The 19,650-nt window shown below is 43.2% G+C and overlaps 1 protein-coding gene across 6 annotated transcripts in view; it reads left to right on the top strand.

Annotated features, from left to right (window-relative positions):
- The window catches only part of epha4b (eph receptor A4b), a 94,866-nt gene extending 79,433 nt beyond the window's left edge, over positions 1 to 15,433 (top strand). Inside the window, exons 15-20 of one of the 6 annotated variants that reach the window (XR_004575604.1) lie at positions 1,852 to 2,061; positions 9,525 to 9,674; positions 9,861 to 10,054; positions 10,205 to 10,345; positions 12,042 to 14,304; positions 14,375 to 15,433. Coding sequence is in view for 2 of the 6 variants with exons in the window: in XM_034291437.1 (XP_034147328.1) it covers positions 1,852 to 2,061; positions 9,525 to 9,674; positions 9,861 to 10,054; positions 10,205 to 10,345; positions 12,042 to 12,141 (795 nt within the window). In the remaining 4 variants the exon portion in view is untranslated. Of the gene's footprint in view, positions 1 to 1,851; positions 2,062 to 9,524; positions 9,675 to 9,860; positions 10,055 to 10,204; positions 10,346 to 12,041 lie in introns of all 6 variants that reach the window. The other 5 variants (XR_004575605.1, XR_004575606.1, XR_004575607.1 and 2 more) reach the window with 5 other exon arrangements.
- The last annotated feature ends 4,217 nt before the right edge of the window (positions 15,434 to 19,650 follow it).

The raw sequence follows: 19,650 nt of genomic DNA on the forward strand, positions 1-19,650 counted from the left end.
ACACTTCATGAACGCCACTCAGCCTTGGCCTTGGTGGATATAGATGAGTGTTGTGTCAACCTTCCCGCTCCTGTGTCCTAAATATCACTACACACTAATCCTTTCATAGCTGGCTTACGTTGCCGCAGTAACCATCCCACGTCACCTGCTGTTCTACCGCACGCACGCACGCACACGCACGTGCGCGCGCGCGCGCACATAATATCCATCTCTGGTGTTTCAGCAGCTGTGGAGTAAGTTAATTAGGTGTTGTTTTGTGAAATGCTGATTGATTATGCCGTCTCTGCCACCCGCAGACTTCCTCCTTCATCAACTTCTGCCTATACTGTTCTGTAGCGGTAGTGGGAACAATGACCGGGGGGTAAGGTTGGAGATCGGAATAAGAAAGAGGGATGAGAAAGGAATGAAGGATGAAGAGAAGGGGTGAAGGAAAGGAAAAGTGGGATGAGAGGTAGGAAGAAGGTGATGAGCGAGGAGGACATGGATGAGGAGGGGATAAAGGGGGGTGAGTGAGGGATGAGAGTTAGTTAGAGAGAAAGAGAACAATGAGCGAAGAAGAAGGAAGAATGACAAAGAGGAAGAGAGAGGATAAATGAGAGGGATGTGAGATAGGATGAGAGAAAGAGACCAGGGGAGGGAATTTTAATATGAGAGTGGAGGAGAGAGGGACCAGAGACAAGAACAGGGAGAGGGATGTTAGAGGAGAGGGATGAGAACGTGTGGGAGAGACAAACAGGTGGGAGGCAGAGAATGGTTGAGAGGAAAAGGGATGCTTTGTTTTGTGACCGATGCTTAATTGATCTAGGCTCTAATGAAACACATGTAACTCTGTGTGGATCTGGATGAGCTATTAGCCATAAAACTCATCTCATAATTATATTGGCTTTTTATGGCGGCTGAAGCCACTATTTATGACAGTCATTTAGCTCACTACCCAAATCGAACATCACAAATGTGTGTGTGTGTGTGTGTTGCTGGGTGTGTGGTTGTGTGTGGCGGTGTGTGGCTCTCTATGTGGCTGTGTGCGTGCGTGTGTTGCTGTGTGAGTGAGCCTGTGTGTGTTGCTTTGTGTGTGTGGCTGTGTGTGTATGGCTGTGTGTGTTTCTTTGTGTGTGTGGCTGCGTGTGTTGCTTTGTGTGTGTGGCTCTGTTTGTGTGGCTGTGTTTGTGTGGCTGTGTGTGTGTGTTGCTGCATGTGTGTGGCTGTGTGTGTGTTTTAGTGTGTATGAATTTAAGTGTATTATGAGCCAGTAGTCTTGTTTCCCTCTCCTTATCATTTAGAGAGTATGGATGGTAATGGGCTCCACTTAAACACAATTGTATCTGCATCGTAGTTATGAGAGTGTTCTGATCTGTGCAACAGTGCTGTGGATTGTGGGTAAGAAGTTAGTTTGACTGGGGTGTTACAGACAGAGGCAGCCGTCTGTGCTGTTAACACCATGGCCACATATGTGTTCAATTCAATAAACGTTATTGTTCCCCAAGGGCATATTGTTGCACAGCTGACACTGACAACATGGACAGAACATACATCAGTAGAAAACATGTATTGACACTGACAACATGGACAGAACATACATCAGAAAACAACATGTATTGACACTGACAACATGGACAGAACATACATCAGAAAACAACATGTATTAACAGTGACAACATGGACAGAACATACATCAGAAAACAACATGTATTGTGAGATATACTGCCTTCTGAAGTCCTTCCTCCTCTCCTCCTTCCTCCTCTCCTCCTTTCTCCTCTCCTCCTTTCTCCTCTCTCCCCACCTCTCAATTCAATATCCACCTCCACTTCTCTCCCTCTTTCTCCTCTGTACCCTCCCCCCTGTGTTTGTTAGAAACATGACGGTCAGTTCACGGTGATCCAGTTGGTGGGTATGCTGCGTGGCATCGCGTCGGGCATGAAGTACCTGTCTGACATGGGCTACGTCCACCGAGACCTGGCCGCCCGCAACATCCTGGTCAACAGCAACCTGGTGTGTAAGGTGTCTGACTTCGGCCTGTCACGAGTCCTGGAGGACGACCCTGAGGCTGCCTACACCACCAGGGTGAGAACACACAGAAACACAGTTTAACATCTATACCACCAGGGTGAGAACACACAGAAACACAGTTTAACATCTATACCACCAGGGTGAGAACACACAGAAACACAGTTTAACATCTATACCACCAGGGTGAGAACACACAGAAACACAGTTTAACATCTATACCACCAGGGTGAGAACACACAGAAACACAGTTTAACATCTATACCACCAGGGTGAGAACACACAGAAACACAGTTTAACATCTATACCACCAGGGTGAGAACACACAGAAACACAGTTTAACATCTATACCACCAGGGTGAGAACACACAGAAACACAGTTTAACATCTTCACCAAAACAATGAGAACACACAGAAACACAGTTTAACATCTACACCAAAACAATGAGAACACACAGAAACACAGTTTAACATCTACATCACCACGATGAAAACACACAGAAACACAGTTTAACATCTACACCACCATGATGAAAACACACAGAAACACAGTTTTACATCTACACCACTCAGGACTCACACACTGGACCTGGGTGTAAATACTTTTTTAAAATATATTCAATCATTTTGGATTAAAGAAGGAATTTGGAAACACTTATAAATGAACTAGCCCAGTTCTTGTATTGTGTGTAATGTAGGCTAGTTAAAATACATTTTTAGCATTTTATAGAATTTGATTTGGGCGACATTATATGAAAACAGACAACATTTTGTATCAGTGTTGAAGCTCACAGTATGTGATATGGACTGAACCAGAGAGAAGGAAAACTGAGAGAGAAAAAGATTGCCGAGATGAAAGAGCTTGTCATTCCATGTCAGTGACCCTCTCCTCCCAATATGTGGTAATTGCAGGTTTGTCAGAGAAAATGTATTTCTCCTCTCACCTCTCATCCACCTCAAACCTCGTCCCTTTCACCCTTTTACTCCTCACCTACTAGTCTTTCCTTTCAGGCCTCCCTTTCCCCTTTTTCCTATTGGTTAGTACTCCTTTCCTCTTCTCTGTTTGTTTGTGTGTGTGTGTGTGTGTGTGTGTGTGAGTGTGAGTGTGAGTGTGTGTTTGAGTGAGATAGAGAGAAGAGAGAAATGAATATATTTAGAGATGGAGGGACAGAAAGAGACAAAGAGACATACATAGATATGAAGAAGGAGAGTTTAAACCCTTTATTGTAACATAATCAATGATACATACACATGATACGGCACTCTGTGCCCTTTCAGAACATAAAACACATGTTTCTGAACTCAGTGAAACATGTGTGGTAACATACACATGCATACCAACCAGGAAGACAGAGACAGGGAGAGGAATATAAAGACAGGGAAATAGGGAGAGAGAGAGGGAGAGAGGGGGAGACAGAGGGAGAGACAGAGGGAGAGACAGAGGGGGAGACAGAGGGGGAGACAGAGGGGGAGACAGAGGGAGAGACAGAGGGAGAGACAGAGGGAGAGAACCTGTCAGTCAATGATCCTTGTCCCACCACTGGGATAATTGCAGATGTGCCACAGTTAAAGCCTCCCCTTTCTCACCTTCTCTTACCTTTAGCTCTCCACTCCACTGATGCTATTTCCACCCTCATCCCATCACTCCCCTCGCCCCCCTGGAGATAAAAAGATACAAAATTATATGAATTCCCATTGTCAGATTGACCCCACTTAATATGCATATAAAATGAGAAGATAGACATGGGTATGTAGCTGTAAGGTTCTGAGTATAGTTGGCAGTTGGCAAATGTGCTGATCCAATCTAGTCATAGGGAGCTAGGGGTTACAGACATACGGTGTGGTCTTTACTACCTGCCCAACGCTCCATACTTCAGGAGCTAAAAGGCCCACAGGTGTCAAGACGGCTCCTAATTAGCCCTAATTATCTTAACAAGTTATTCAGCTTAAGAGGACATAATGAATGGTGTGATTAGTGTCTGTCTGACCTTGGTTTAGTGGAGGGGAGTAAAGCAGGAAGTAAGATCTGTTAGACTGTGCCCTCTAGGACCTAGAGAAGAGGAGAAGAGAAACCTGCCTAAATATGAAAAGGGGAATTAAAAACGAATGAGAAGAGAGTGAGAGACTGGAGGAACCAGTCCACATGTGGAATACATATTTTTTTTAAGCCCAGGGCAAATATTAAGCAATATTTAACATGCTATGAAAAATGCATTTTAACATAGAACATTGACATAAACAATGAGAATTACACTAAGAATAGATGTTTAGATTTGTAACCTGAAAACAAGATAAATATATTTGCTAAGACATACATTGTGTGCAGTGTAAAATGTTGTACTGGTACTAATCTGTTAACACGGTACTAAAGTGTTTTATATATTTGGTCCGATGGTTGATAGAGTTCATGTGGGTTTGGAGAAAAAAGTGAGCAAACCTTCACCGTCTCTCTTTAAAAATGGCCAACAAGCTTGTGTGCTAAATGCCCCTACCTTATCGAAACTCAAAAGATGCTCACGCCTGCAAAATCCGGATTTGTCCAAAGCCTCTGAACTAATGCTGCTCATTATCCCCTGTATTTAATTTTCATGACACCTACAGTAGCATTTATGTAAATGCTGTGTGTCCACAAGAAGGGATACTGGCAGTACATCACTATTTGGGTTTCGGTGTCTCGTTTATCAATCATGCATAACCACAAATCTGTGTGTAAACCAGGCATGGGATGATCAAATATGAACGTTTGCTCAACTGTGTGTACATACCTGTGTGTACATACCTGTGTGTACCACACTGACCATGGATAGGCAAAGTGTCACGTGGTAGCATAAGGGTCCGTTTCCATAATTTTACCAGGTTAGTTTGCCTACAACACATTCTTATTTAACTGCAATGACCTGGGAGAAATTATGGTTACCTTGACGATCTGGGGATTACAACCAGTGACCTTTCATTTACTGGTCCAACGCACTTGACCTCTAGGCTACTCTTGTCTCTGGACACAGCCCACTGGTATTTATTGACCCGGCGGTTATCTAAACATGAAACAAAAAACTGATGTGGTCCTGTAAGGTTTTATTATCTTCACCCGGCACAGCCAGAAGCAGATCGGCCGGCCTTCAGAGTCCGGTGCCTCTTTAAGTTTGTTCTTATGTTTCAACCCTGTTGGGGGACATTGTGCATCCATTTCTTGTTGTTGTTCTCTTCTCTTTGGGCTGTCTCCACGTTTTATTGTATCATAGATATAATTTATTATTGATTGGTATTTCTTCTTACCATCAATCCACACACAATACCCCATAATGTTCCGAAGCCATTCCAGCATTGACTTGTATGTGTGCTTTGGGTGCTTGTTGTGCTGAAAGATTTATTTTTGAGTCTGAGTTCCTGTCTGCTCTAGATCAGGTATTCTTCAAGGACCTCTCTGTCTTTTGCTCTGTTCATCCTTCCCTGAATCTGTCTAGCTTCCATACAGCTATTCTACCGTCAAGGCCTGATTGAGTACTACAGAGATGATTGTTCTTCTGGCATCTACTCAGAGAAACTCAAGCTCTGTTAAAGAGATGGGATCTTGGTGACCTCCCTGACCAGTCTGAAGAGATAAAAAATAAGAAACATTATAGATTATATTGAGAATTTGCTAGAATATAAACTAAATTAATAAAATTAAAAATACATCTTTTACAAGGAGCATACAATGACTTTCACCGGCTGGCAGTGGGGGTTCAGAGTTCAAAGTGGAGGAGTTGGGGTGGGTGTACAAAGTTGCTTTTCAGCACTCACAGCTCATTGTAGAGAGGAGGGGTTATCTAAAATGGAGATAATCTTCCCCCATAACCACCTCTTTACCACTGCCTCTTGATTATCCAGGTGTAGACAAAAGACAGCGTTCTACAACTGCTTGTTAAGCTTGTTGGAGCCCCTGGTGTTGATGCTGCCTCCCTTGATGCTGCCTCCCTAGCAAACCACAAAAATTAAGTCTATAACACAAATGTGGAGAAAGTGAAGGGGTTTCCAATGAACAGAATAATAGTGTAATCCGGGAACTGGCTCTACAGTAGGCCTATGATGTCAAATAAGCCAAATATTAATTACTCCAGAATTTTGTAGTCAGGTTTTAGTATTTATTGCAGTGAAGTGGTATAACGCTAAATGTAAATTTTGTCCTTGGATCAGGGTGGAGAAATATGATTATGAAAGCATCTCTTTAGAACATGTAAATGTTCTTGTTAGGGACCGCTGTGTCTTTGAAACTGTTAAATACAATCAAAGAGTTGCATCATAAAATATGCATCCAAGAAGAACGCTAGTCTTGTAAACAGCTTTTAATGTCTTGCCTTTTTTTGAAACTGATTGCTTTGGAAATCTTTCAAATTTTTGCCAAAAGCTAAAGACGACTAGCAGTATCAATTAGATTACAGATGTATTAATTCTATAACCTATGACAGTGTTTACCAAACATTGCTATTCAGGTCAACCTTCCATCATTGTAGAGGACCACACATTTTCCTGCCAAAATGTTGGCATGCTAGCTACTTGACGTTACTAACAGGTCATACACAGCCCTTGAACTGCTGAAACTATCACATTTCCAAATGTACTATTAATGTTTTCCAGAGCCAGCTTATCTTAGCTTATTTTCTGCATTTTAGACGGATTGAAAGAGAAAGTGGGAAGTGGTGAGATAGATTGAATCTGGGTTGTTTTCCTGACACATGAATAAATCAATAATGTTTTACACACACTGTCATCTGCCGGCCTTTCCTTTAGATCAGGGAAGGGCATCTGACCCTAGGACCACTTTGTTTTTTAAAGATTTTCGCTCAGATTTTATTCCAACTTTAATAAATATGTTGTTACCAAAACAAGGCTGGTAATTACAAAATGTATAGGTCTATTATAAGTTCAACATAAATTAGATATTGCTTATTCATTAAAATAATGATGTTTATGGTAAATAACTTTACAGCCACTTCATAGGATGAGGATAGATATTCACTCACCTAAAGGATTATTTGGAACACCTGTTCAATTTCTCATTAATGCAATTATCTAATCAACCAATCACATGGCAGTTGCTTCAATGCATTTAGGGGTGTGGTCCTGGTAAAGACAATCTCCTGAACTCCAAACTGAATGTCAGAATGGGAAAAAAAGGTGATTTAAGCAATTTTGAGTGGGGCATGGTTGTTGGTGCCAGACGGGCCAGTCTGAGTATTTCACAATCTGCTCAGTTACTGGGAATTTCACGCACAACCATTTCTAGGGTTTACAAAGAATGGTGTGAAAAGAGAAAAGCATCCAGTATGCCGCAGTCCTGTGGGCGAAAATGCCTTGTTGATGCTAGAGGTCAGAGGAGAATGGGCCGACTGATTCAAGTTGATAGAAGAGCAACTTTGACTGAAATAACCACTCGTTACAACCAAGGTATGCAGCAAATCATTTGTGAAGCCACAACACGCACAACCTTGAGGCGGATGGGCTACAATAGCAGAAGACCCCACCGGGTACCACTCATCTCCACTACAAATAGGAAAAAGAGGCTACAATTTGCACGAGCTCACCAAAATTGGACAGTTGAAGACTGGAAGAATGTTGCCTGGTCTGATGAGTCTCGGTTTCTGTTGAGACATTCAGGTGGTAGAGTCTGAATTTGGCGTAAACAGAATGAGAACATGGATCCATCATGCCTTGTTACCACTGTGCAGGCTGGTGGTGGTGGTGTAATGGTGTGGGGGATGTTTTCTTGGCACACGTTAGGCCCCTTAGTGCCAATTGAGCATCGTTTAAATGCCATGGCCTACCTGGGCATTGTTTCTGACCATGTCCATCCCTTTATGACCACGATGTACCCATCATCTGATGGCTACTTCCAGCAGGATAATGCACCATGTCACAAAGCTTGAATCATTTCAAATTGGTTTCTTGAACATGACAATGAGTTCACTGTACTGAAATGGCCCCCACAGTCACCAGATCTCAACCCAATAGAGCATATTTGGGATGTGGTGGAACGGGAGCTTCGTGCCCTGGATGTGCATCCCACAAATCTCCTTCGACTGCAAGATTCTATCCTATCAATATGGGCCAACATTTCTAAAGAATGCTTTCGGCACCTTGTTGAATCAATGCCACGTAGAATTAAAGCAGTTCTGAAGGCGAAAGGGGGTCAAACACAGTATTAGTATGGTGTTCCTAATAATCCTTTAGGTGAGTGTATGTACACCAATGCAAGCTGTTCTCACCAAGCTGTTCTCACCAAGCTGTTCTGCTTATTACCACATCATATTATCACTATAGTTTGAGTGTTCATTTTGCAGGTTGCTTTCATTGCTGCACATTATCTATTAACATTTCAAATGTAATAAATCATTACATTTTCATGAAAAATCTTTCTTGTCTTTCTCGTGATGTGTTCATGGTGCGTTAAATCCCCTATAAAGCTCTCCAGTTCTTAAGCCTATGTATTACATAGAGCCCGTTTCTGTCACAACCGAAGTGTGTTTGACAGGTAATTACAGACATTTCCGCGGTTCTCAGATTAAGAAGGAAAAACATTTTGCACAAGTAAGAGGTAAAGAGTCGCAATGAGTGAAATGAAAGCAGTCAATCCAGCCAGATTTCAGTGACACGTGGATTTTGCACTCCTCAAACAGTAAATGGGTGTCTGCAAGGACACATCCTCAGGTAGGCAGCACATGAACATGGCTAATTACACACAGGCTGTAAATGGCATACTAATGAGCAGTGCAGCTCTGCATGGTAACTCATATATTACTCTCTCACAAAGACACGACTCCATTGGTATTCACAAGGAAGTGTTAGGGATGTTTGTTTTTGCATTGAAATCCCTGGGAGAAGTTTGTCAGCCACTCGCTGGCAGTCTTTTACATAGACACTGTCACCACAGTCAACACAAATAGACCTACAGGCGAGGACTGGAGGGAGATGGAAAGAAAGATGAGGCTGTAGGTAGAGAGATGGAAAGGGAGGGAGGGGGGGTGACTGCTTACGCCTTCTCTTTTATTTGACTTTGACTCTCTCTAGCTGGGAATAGTAGGAGTGCAACATAAGTAGCCTGTTAAGACTGGCCTGATCTGTATAGGGAATCTTAATGCTGTCTTCTCTGTCCTGTTATACACAGTCCCAATGCATTTTAAAGGCCTGTTTTCTGATGTACCCACTCCCCTTTGATCCTTATTTTCCTCCTGAACAACAAAGCAAAAAGGCTTTTGAAAAACAAGAGACGGGTGGAAGTCAAAGCGCCGCTGTGTTCCATTGTGTTTGAGTATTTTAATGAGTTTAAGGTGAAACCGAAAAATCTCGGTTGTTGGTTGCCACCAAGATGTAATGCTCCAAAACATGTATTGTTTGTCGCTCTCTCGCTTTTGACACAGTTAAATGAGCTTAATTTGTACACAAACGCATGAATAGACGCAACATTAACCTGTTCGTTAGGTTTCTTTAACCCTTCCTAAATGTTTTATTCACCTTTATGAACATGTTATTAACCCATCCAGGGAGGGAAAATCCCCATCCGATGGACCTCACCAGAGGCCATCGCCTACAGGAAGTTCACATCAGCCAGTGACGTGTGGAGCTACGGTATCGTCATGTGGGAGGTGGTGTCGTACGGAGAGAGACCCTACTGGGAGATGTCAAACCAGGATGTGAGTACATTCATTAAACTAGCCCAGTGTCAACGCTAAGCTGAATGTCTTGGTGATTGGCTGTTGATGGCTGTTATTGTCGGTTTCCTGGGTTGGTTTACACGGCTCTCGCTTCCATCCCAGAACGATGAGAATAAAAACAACCACCTCTCCTTTTCTCTGTATCTCTCATCTCCTGGTCTCCAGGTGATAAAAGCGATAGATGAGGGCTACCGTCTTCCAGCTCCTATGGACTGTCCCGTGGTCCTCCACCAGCTGATGTTAGACTGCTGGGAGAATGGCCGCAGTGAACGGCCTAAGTTTGACCAGATCGTCTCCACCCTCGACGGGCTGATCAGAAACCCGACCAAGCTTCAGGAGCTGGCCAACAGCTCGGTATGGTGAGTTCACAATTGGTCAAAGCCACATCAGAACCACTGCAGATCCAAACCCTGTATTCAAACACACACTGACCAATCCAGAGATATTAGAAGTAGTATCTGGAATGTTTAGTGATATTTGACACTGCTGATAAGAGACCCACTGCCCAGCAGGGAAGACCCGACCACTCCAGAGTTCACCGTGAGTACAGTGGAGGAGTGGCTGGAGGCCATTAAGATGGGTCAATACAAGGACAACTTCTCCAGCGCTGGATATGTCACTCTGGACTCTGTGCTTTACATCAGCATCAGGTGAGAGATAAAGACACCACAGGATTAAGCTGACGCTGGGCTGAGACGGCACTGGGCTTGATTAGTGCTGAACTGGGTTGGGGACATGGGAGCTACAGTGTATTACCTCTACATTCAGCATGTGTGGGACCTCGTCCAGTAATGCTGAACAGTAGTAACTTGCGCGGGCTCAGACACATAAAACTGACCTCTACTGATTTTATATAGAAAATAATCAAATCAACATAATATCAACACAATATATATCCTTTTCAGTGTAACCAACCAAATCTTTCCAACCCGCTAGTGAATGAACCAATTAGTTCAATGAGAGCACAGTGCTTCACATATTTCTTGATATTCTTTGCTAGTTAGCCAGTTATTAAGCCAGGTTTAGCATCAGTCAGCCATGGGAGTTGCTGCTTCATACTACAGGGGGAAATGGGAATGTCTACATTTGAACAAAGGTCAAAAGCTTGTTCATGAGTTAAAGGGGCAGTGTCTCATTTTAAGAAAGGCTTAACTATGCAGCTAAGCCAATACACAGAGGGTCGTCTGTATCATCTAATTCTCTATGTAGTAATACAGTTTTTCTCAGTTGCTTACACAATAACACTGGAACTGGAAACACAACGACCAAAACCTGAAACTCATGTGCCTTATATTACAGCACACCAATTCTGCACAAATACAAACACATTTCCTTCTTTTCACTCATTTTGCAGTTCTAAACCACACTATTTGCAAAACACTACATACAATTTTCTAAATTTGGCCCAGTCATCATTGATAAATCTCATGTGTTCACATAGAAACAATGCCATTCATAATGCTAAAATCAAACCAGCAATCACACCACTGACTCCACATATGGGCAAACACCTATTGATTTTCAATTAGCTATCACAGCTCAAGCAATCAAAGGGCCAAAGGTGAGATCCCCTGTGTTGGAGAACAATGGATGCCGAAGACAGGATGTAGCCTAATTGTCTTTCAGTCTCAATTAATTTGAAGGTGGGCATGTGTAATTTGAAGACAGCATTTCATTTTGAGAAGACATAACATTGTTTCAAACTCAGTGTTTTGCATTCGCAAGAGATTTGTGGGGGTTTGGGTTTTGTGTGTGAGTTTTTGGATTTGTGTTTAGAATGAGCCATGGATTCATAAAACACGTATAAGCTATTTCTGTTTGCAAAGTGGTTTCTTGATTCATATAATACGATGAAATTTGCAGTCACCTATTGGGCCCATGGTATAACAGGCCTAGCAAATCATTATTAATTAATGTTAAGTCCAAACTTTAAAAAAACAAAATTGCCGGCTACACGATATAAATCAAAAGCTATTCCTTTGTGAAAATATTAGGGAATTGCTCCTTTTGTTTCGCTTGTTTCGTTTATTGTAGGCATACGATACTTCATAAAAAAGAAGGCACAGACCTATGGTTTTATAAAATACGGAGCAAAATACTTAGACGCAGATTAAACAGAATGGCATTAAACAATGAAAGAGCAGATCAACAGCAGTCTACACAGGATAAGCAGCAAACACGTCCACGTCAGTTCTATAAGCTGTTGCTTTCAGAAGCCAAGCACTGCAACAAGGAATCATGCATTTAGTGGCTATAGGGTGGGAAGAGAAGAACACAGCTGAGAAAAATGGGAGTATGTTGTTTTTGTCAACATTTTCAAACTTTTTCCTCTCCCCTCTCCTGTAGTGAGCTTGTTAAGATGGATGTGACTTTGGCAGGTCACCAAAAGAAGATAATCTCCAGTGTCCAGAGCCTGCTGACCCAGGGGGCCCATGTCCAAGTATAACAGTTTCTCCATAGACACGCTGAGTTGCAGAGCCAAGATGGATGCTCTGCTCTGAGTTTACCCACTGAGACACGCTGAGATTGAGCCAACATGGACATCCTGAGTTGGGTTTCCTCATACAAAAACACTGAGATGGAGCTGTAATGGACGCTCGGCTTTGTTACTTCCTCTTCGCAGCTTCACCATTCCACCCGTCCTGGATGTTTTGATAGTATAGGCACTTCCAGCTTCAGTCCACGCACTTAGAGGCCTAGCAACCCAGCAACCTCAGAATCCAGTCAACAACTAAGACATCTCAGACCATATAAAAAAATATGTAAAAATACAGTTAGATTTTAATTATCATCACTGTCTGTGAAGTTTTATGTAGAGTTTTTATGGTTGTTTTGTTATTCGATTTATGATTACCAGTTTTTTATGTTACACACAGTTTACGGTGCCTGGATATATTGTATATGTATAGATAAACGTTTACAAGAGCTGTGTGTCTGTCTGACAGTCCTAAACGGAATATAACGTTTGTATCAGTGCCAGGCAATGCAAGTGGAGTGTTTTTCTTCCTGGTGCATGTGTTGCCAGGCCCCTCCTCTTCATCTAAGCCCCACCCAGTGAACGCTGTTTGACAAATCCTGGATGTGTGAGGGTTATAGGAAAAAAACAGTGAATTGTAAATGAGATTATGATCTGTTCGTAGTCTCAAAAGACCTACATTGCATCTGGCCAGGGATAGACAAGGCTTCCATAGCCACTTCTTCCAGACAGTACACATGAATAAGATGCTCTGCCATCTTTCACTTCGTACAGCCTACAGCTCTGTACCTTGCCATCATTAAGAAACACGCAGTACAGTACAGCGTTAGCACATTATCTTCCAAGAGATGGCCTCGTTAGTTAGAGAAGCTGTTACGGTGTGTGGCGGACAAGAAGCAGTGATGTTGATAACCTTGTAGCTGTGAAGTTGACACTTTGGAATGTTTAGCTATCTGTTCCTCAGACATTGTGCCATGTACAGTTATATTGCCCTGAAATATTGGGCTGAGTCAGACAAGCAGTCTTGGTTGTGAGGTAGACTTGCCTTGAGTAGACTGTGGTGAGTGGTGTTTTCACGTAATTTTGCCCCCGATATGGGTTCAGTCACGGTTTGTGCTAACCACAGTTCAGTCACGGTTTGTGCTAACCACGGTTCAGTCACGGTTTGTGCTAACCACGGTTCAGCTTTTAATTCATGGCCCTATTCAAGTAAAACTTGCTAACATGATTTCCTGGATAAGTTGAAACCTTAATATCACGTACTGAACAAAATAAAGTTTACAAATGCGAAATAAAGAAAATCCAACTGCATATCAATTGCCAACATGCCCTCTCGCCTCAGAGAGTGAAGAGGGGGTTTAGGACTTCTCCAAGAAATCTAGATGGATGGTTTTGTTAGAAGACGGCTGTCATTGTGCACTTCACTCCTGTATGTATCTGTTTATGTTTAAGTGTTATTCTGCTACCCACCTGGACTACCAACGCAGCAACATAATACCATTGTACCATAGTGTAAAATATCTACTGTACAGTGTTGATTTGAAACTCTAGAATGTTTGTAACAATAACGGTGATGATGATTACAGGTGATTCATTCTGAAGGAGTTTTTTTGTTTTTTGTGGGCGGGTCACTGGAGATAGTCGGCGTGTGATTTGTTGACCTGATCTATGGAATGTACGTTACATAGCATGGGTATTTCTTGGATTGGCAGGTGACACGGACAACAGATTTCACTGGGGCCGCCGGCCTGAGGACACTCGACATTTAGATGCCTTATTTACTGTGATACCTTCCATTTGTGCTCCCCTCCTACCCCAGTCCTCCTAGAGGTGTTAGGACCACATCTGTATATACTGGCGCTGTTGCTCCTTGGCCGTAATTCATATGACTGATGCGCTTCTATACTGCTGCTGTAGGTTCACATGACTAGAACAGCTCTATCCTGAAACAACTCTATCCTGCTGCTGTAGGTTCATATGACTGAAACAGCTCTATACTGAAACAGCCCTATACTGCTGCTGTAGGTTCATATGAGTGAAACAGCTCTATACTGAAACAGCTCTATACTGCTGCTGTAGGTTCATATGACTGAAACAGCTCTATACTGAAACAGCTCTATACTGCTGCTGTAGGTTCATATGACTGAAACAGCTCTATACTGAAACAGCTCTATACTGAAACAGCTCTATACTGCTGCTGTAGGTTCATATGACTGAAACAGCTCTATACTGAAACAGCTCTATACTGCTGCTGTAGGTTCATATGAGTGAAACAGCTCTATCCTGCTGCTGTATGTTCATGTGACTGAAACAGCTCTATACTGAAACAGCTCTATACTGCTGCTGTAGGTTCATATGATTAAAACAGCTCTATACTGAAACAGCTCTATCCTGCTGCTGTATGTTAATATGACTGAAACAGCTCTATCCTGCTGCTGTAGGTTCATATGACTGAAACAGCTCTATCCTGCTGCTGTAGGTTCATATGACTGAAACAGCTCTATCCTGCTGCTGTAGGTTCATATGACTGAAACAGCTCTATACTGCTGCTTGAACTAAATTTAAAGATTTGGTTTAGGATACAGTACTTTATAAAGTGATGAATTTACAACATAGTTGGTTTAAATAATTTCCAAAGAAATATCATGGAGATGAACAGTTCCAAACAACTACATTAATAACCTTTGTCTTTTTAATTAGCAGATTTGTCTCTGATTGTGTATCCAATAATTCTGTACCACCAACACATTATGTATAGAAGGAATTAAAGTGCCAGCAGCCTTTTGTGTTGTCATCAATTTGAATAAAATGTTCCACAATGGACATCCATTTTCCATTCAGATTTAGAAAAGCTAAATTCAGCAGTTGGCAGAGAAAGATTGAATTTGGTAATTTACACTTTGATATGGTCCCCATTTGGCAAGCTGGTCCATCATTCTCCAAACAGGATTCTTAAATTTTGACCCCAAAACCCTAACCATTGAACCCAGCCAGGCCCTGAGCCCTTTCATTTTGGAGTTGGAAAAAGTTATCCCTAGACTCTGTCCTAAGGTTTTGGTTTATACTTTTCCTCCCAGCCAGGCCAGTTTTGTAGATGTTCCCAGACTGATTCCTACTCCCTGGTCTCTCCGCTTCATTCCTGCTCATGGCCTCGTTATGTTTCCTCATGCAAGAGTTCTATGCGCTTGTTCAGAGGGTGTACGCATTCTAAAGTCCATGTCGCTGTAATAAATATGCTAATATTTTTTATTTCTCACCTGAAGCGCCTGGTGTCTTCATTTTATTTCACGCGCACACACACACACACACACTTGCATGTTGACACCCTGTGTGCTACACACACACACACGTGCACACAGTCACATTGTCACATGAATAACACCGGCTGTGCCTGAGCTTCTAATGATCTCCAGGGGTTAGTGGAATAATTGAAGACTATTCATGGCACCTCAGCTGTGGCGAAATGTAAAGCTGTGGCTTAATCAGCTTTGTGTGTTACTGTAGGGTTAGTACGACTTGTGCAGAAATACCATGACTGCTCTCAAACAACACTAGCTTTCTAATGACCCTTATTCAAACTGACCACATATAATGCTTTCTATAACATTCCCATGAATGGCAAGCTACATGCGTGTGTCTTTGTGTGTGTGCGTGCGTGTGTGTGCACAGTAGAATAATGTGGTCTCCAGGGAAGGGGGGGTCAGTGCCTCTTGACCTACTCACCCCTTAATGCACTGGTCCTCACCTCTGTCAGTCAATGTTACTGCCATTGGCCAGGCCTCATCTCCATCTCTCTGTTCTCCATCCCTTTGTGTTCATCCTCCATCTCTCAGTTAGTTCTCCATCTCTCAATCAGTTTATCCTTCATCTCTCTCTCTTCCCCATATCTCTGTCAGTATATTCTCCATCCCTGTCCATCCTCAATCTCTCTCTTCTAAATCTTTATGTTCAACCTATGTATTTCTCTGCATCTCCCTCCTCCTTTCTTTTCTCTCTAGCTCTTTGTGAACAACCCCCCCCCCCCCTCTCTCTCACACACACACACACACAGTTGCCCTTTTTGAGGTCACACAAGGATCTATAGCTGGATGCTCTCTGGTGTTATTTTAATGTCTGCAGCTCCACATTAGAGGGACACCCAAACCCAGACCTGACAGGATGATAGAGCACCCCAATTACCACTCAGACCCATGGGAGTGAGTGTGTGTTTGTGTGTGTGTATGTGTGTTTGTACTGTATGCCTGCGTGTGTGTTTTTAAGAGGGTTTGTGTGTTGGTGTGCATGTGTGTGTTTAATATCTATGACAGATCCATCAGTCACTAGTGGCCCTTTAAGTGTTCTCCAAAGAGCTGTGTGACCTTTTCACATGATGCCAATAGCCATTGTTTGATGAATCAATTGGCTGTGCTGTAGCCTACAGTGGGCATGATATTAACCTGTCTAACAACCTAAGATGACAGTAAACCCAGAGGGCCTGGTGACTGTACTGGTTTCTCTTCATATACTATTCACCTCCACCCTGAGGGCTTGGCCACTGTTCTGGTCTGTTCATTTACTGGTCTCCTCCACCTTGAGGGCTTGGCCACTGTTCTGGTCTCTATTCATATACTGTTCTCCTCCACCCTGAGGGCTTGGCCACTGTTCTGGTCTGTTCGTTTACTGTTCTCCTCCACCTTGAGGGCTTGGCCACTGTTCTGGTCTGTTCGTTTACTGTTCTCCTCCACCTTGAGGGCTTGGCCACTGTTCTGGTCTCTATTCATATACTGGTCTCCTCCACCCACAGGGCCTGGCCACTGTTCTGGTCTCTATTCATATACTGGTCTCCTCCACCCACAGGGCCTGGCTACTGTTCTGGTCTTCATATTCTCATCAGCTTCAGGTAGAGGGCCACACTGCTTTCTTGGTCTTATATTGGTCACAGACAGCTCCCCTTCGAAGTCTTTAAAAAGCACAATGGTAACATGTGTGTTGTGAGTTCTGTTATCAGGGGAACTCATCCCATCTAGCACCAATTAAATATTGGTTAGCATTATGGTGGGGTTGTGTCTCTCCTACTCTAATCAAATCCAAGGCTTATCTGAAAGCCAACACCACTGTGTGTTTGTCTGCCCACCAGATGAAATACACAAACGCACACTCATAGTGTACACACACAACACACACATACTGTACACTCACATTATAATGAGGGTAGTGTGTTGTCTATCAAAGCATTTCCTGTCTAACATTTCCATCAGTTATCAAAGTTCCTGATTGAATCTGAAACGTGAGCCATGTCAGTCACATTACATGGATGCCTCCTAACGTACTGCCTCTTATCAGACACTGAAATGCTGTTTGTGTGTTTGTGTGTGTGGAAACCTGAAAGGAAACACCAGCCCGCAGCACTACTTACTGTATAACTGAGCTACCGTAGTAAAAGACAGAATAAGGAAAAAAATAAAGACAGAAGCTGGATTCCAACTGCATAGTAGACAGCCCATATGCACTCACCTTTACCACTTTTCCCTTAAGGGGAATCCCCAACAAAACCGGGGGAGGTTTTTAAATGTATAAAAGCCCCCTCTGCTCTTGATTTACCTTAAGGGGACAGGTGTCGTCACGTGTCTGACACCGCTGGCTGCAAAGTTGTTAATTTAATCTACACGACGGTATTTTTTCTCAGACTCCTCATGAGGGGCGGAGTTAGTTCTGGGGTGAATTTGGCCTACTGCCATCAACATTATCACTTGCTTGGGTTAGTGTACTTGCAAGTAGCCTACACTTGGTAGAGTTAAAGTAAAATGTTTTTCAAGGGTTGAGGGACTGTCAAATTGAAGATTTGAGTCCAGCCAGTGAGTTGAGAATGTGAGGTAAAGAGAGAGAGGAGTGATTTGGAGGTAATGGGGGAGTGTTTGAGTAACAGAGAAAAAGACAGCCTCATGGAGGAATAGGAAAATGAGAGAATGCGTTAGCGTGAGAATGTTAGATGGATTATTTGTAGTGGTGATTTGTCATAAACAGACCACAGACCCTTTATAGTAGTCTGACTCAGCACACAGAGAACACAGCCAGTAGAATAAAACAGCATGTGTGTGTGTGTGTGGTTGAAATGTGTGTGTGTGTGTGTGTGTGTGTTTGTGTGTTGTTACCATAGTTGTACTATATTGATTTATAGTGTTCTGCAGGGATCGTCTATCTATCTACAAGACAGCAGATAAACTGCAAACTAAGTGTGTGTTGCTTGTGGATCCTCTGTAAAGGGGTTATGTGTTGTGTTGACACCACGCACAGATATCTGACTCACCCGTTCACTCAGTCGGTTTCAATTGAATATTTTGGCTCATAATGACGCCAACTTGTCCTGTGTTCCAGAAGAACACTCATTCATGGTTTTGTCCTCTCTTAAAAAAGCATCCAGGATGGTATAAAACCAAATTAATAGAAACCAATAGGAGCACATTGTTAGGAGCTGAATGGCTTTTAAAGGCTGTCACCTCTGACCTAAACCCTAACTCATCAAGTTCAGCTCATTGACAAGGCTGTCAGTCATTACTCTGGGGATAGATACCTCCTCCCCTCCAGCCTCCCGGCCAAACCCTCATTCTTTACTCCGTTTTTCTAATCAACCTCTCTCGTTATACAGTCACAGATGTACAGGGCAGGCTTGTCCTGGTCTCTGGTCCTGAGTCCAATTCCAATCTCAAGTTATTTCCAATCCATTTCCCCTTTCCGGAAGGGTCCCGCCCTTATCCATACTCAATTTCCACTGACAGACACCAAACATCCCTCTTCAGACCCCAAAGGGCTTGACCAATCAATATCAATCTGTTAGGATACAGACACACCCTCCCATCAGTGGTCAGAATGGACTTAATGAATGAGAAGCTGTGGGCAGGGCCATGAGTTTAAGGGTGTTTGGAGGAGTTAAGGGGTCGTGGAGGAGTTAAGGCAACGGTTGGGAGTGGTTAAGGCAGGGTGGGATGAATTAAGGGTTTGTGGAGGAGATAAGGCAGGGTGGGGAGGGGTTAAAGCAGGGTGGGAGGTGTTAAGGCAGGGTGGGATGAGTTAAGGGGTCATGGAAGAGAAAATGCATGGTGGAGAGTGGTTAAGGCAGGGTGGCAGGGGTTAAGGAGTCGTAGAGGAGATAAGGCAGGGTGGGGAGGGGTTAAGGCAGAGTGGGAGGGGTTAAGGGGTCATGGAAGAGAAAATGCATGGTGGAGAGTGGTTGAGGCAGGGTGGGATGAGTAAAGGGTTCATGGAGGAGATAAGGCAGGGTGGGAAGGGGTACAGGTAGGGTGGGAGGGGTTAAGGGGTCGTGGACGAGATAAGGCAGGGTGGGGAGGGGTTAAGGCAGGGTGGGAGGGGTTAAGGGGTTGTGGACAAGATAAGGCAGGGTGGGGAGGGATTAAGGCAGGATGGGGTTTTGCATCATGCTTCTTCCTCTGGGACATACAGACTGAACAGTGACTCACTGATGTGTCGATGACTTGGGGGAAG

This window comes from Esox lucius, chromosome 3 (genome assembly GCF_011004845.1).
Source record: "Esox lucius isolate fEsoLuc1 chromosome 3, fEsoLuc1.pri, whole genome shotgun sequence".
Taxonomy (NCBI): Eukaryota; Metazoa; Chordata; class Actinopteri; order Esociformes; family Esocidae; genus Esox; species Esox lucius.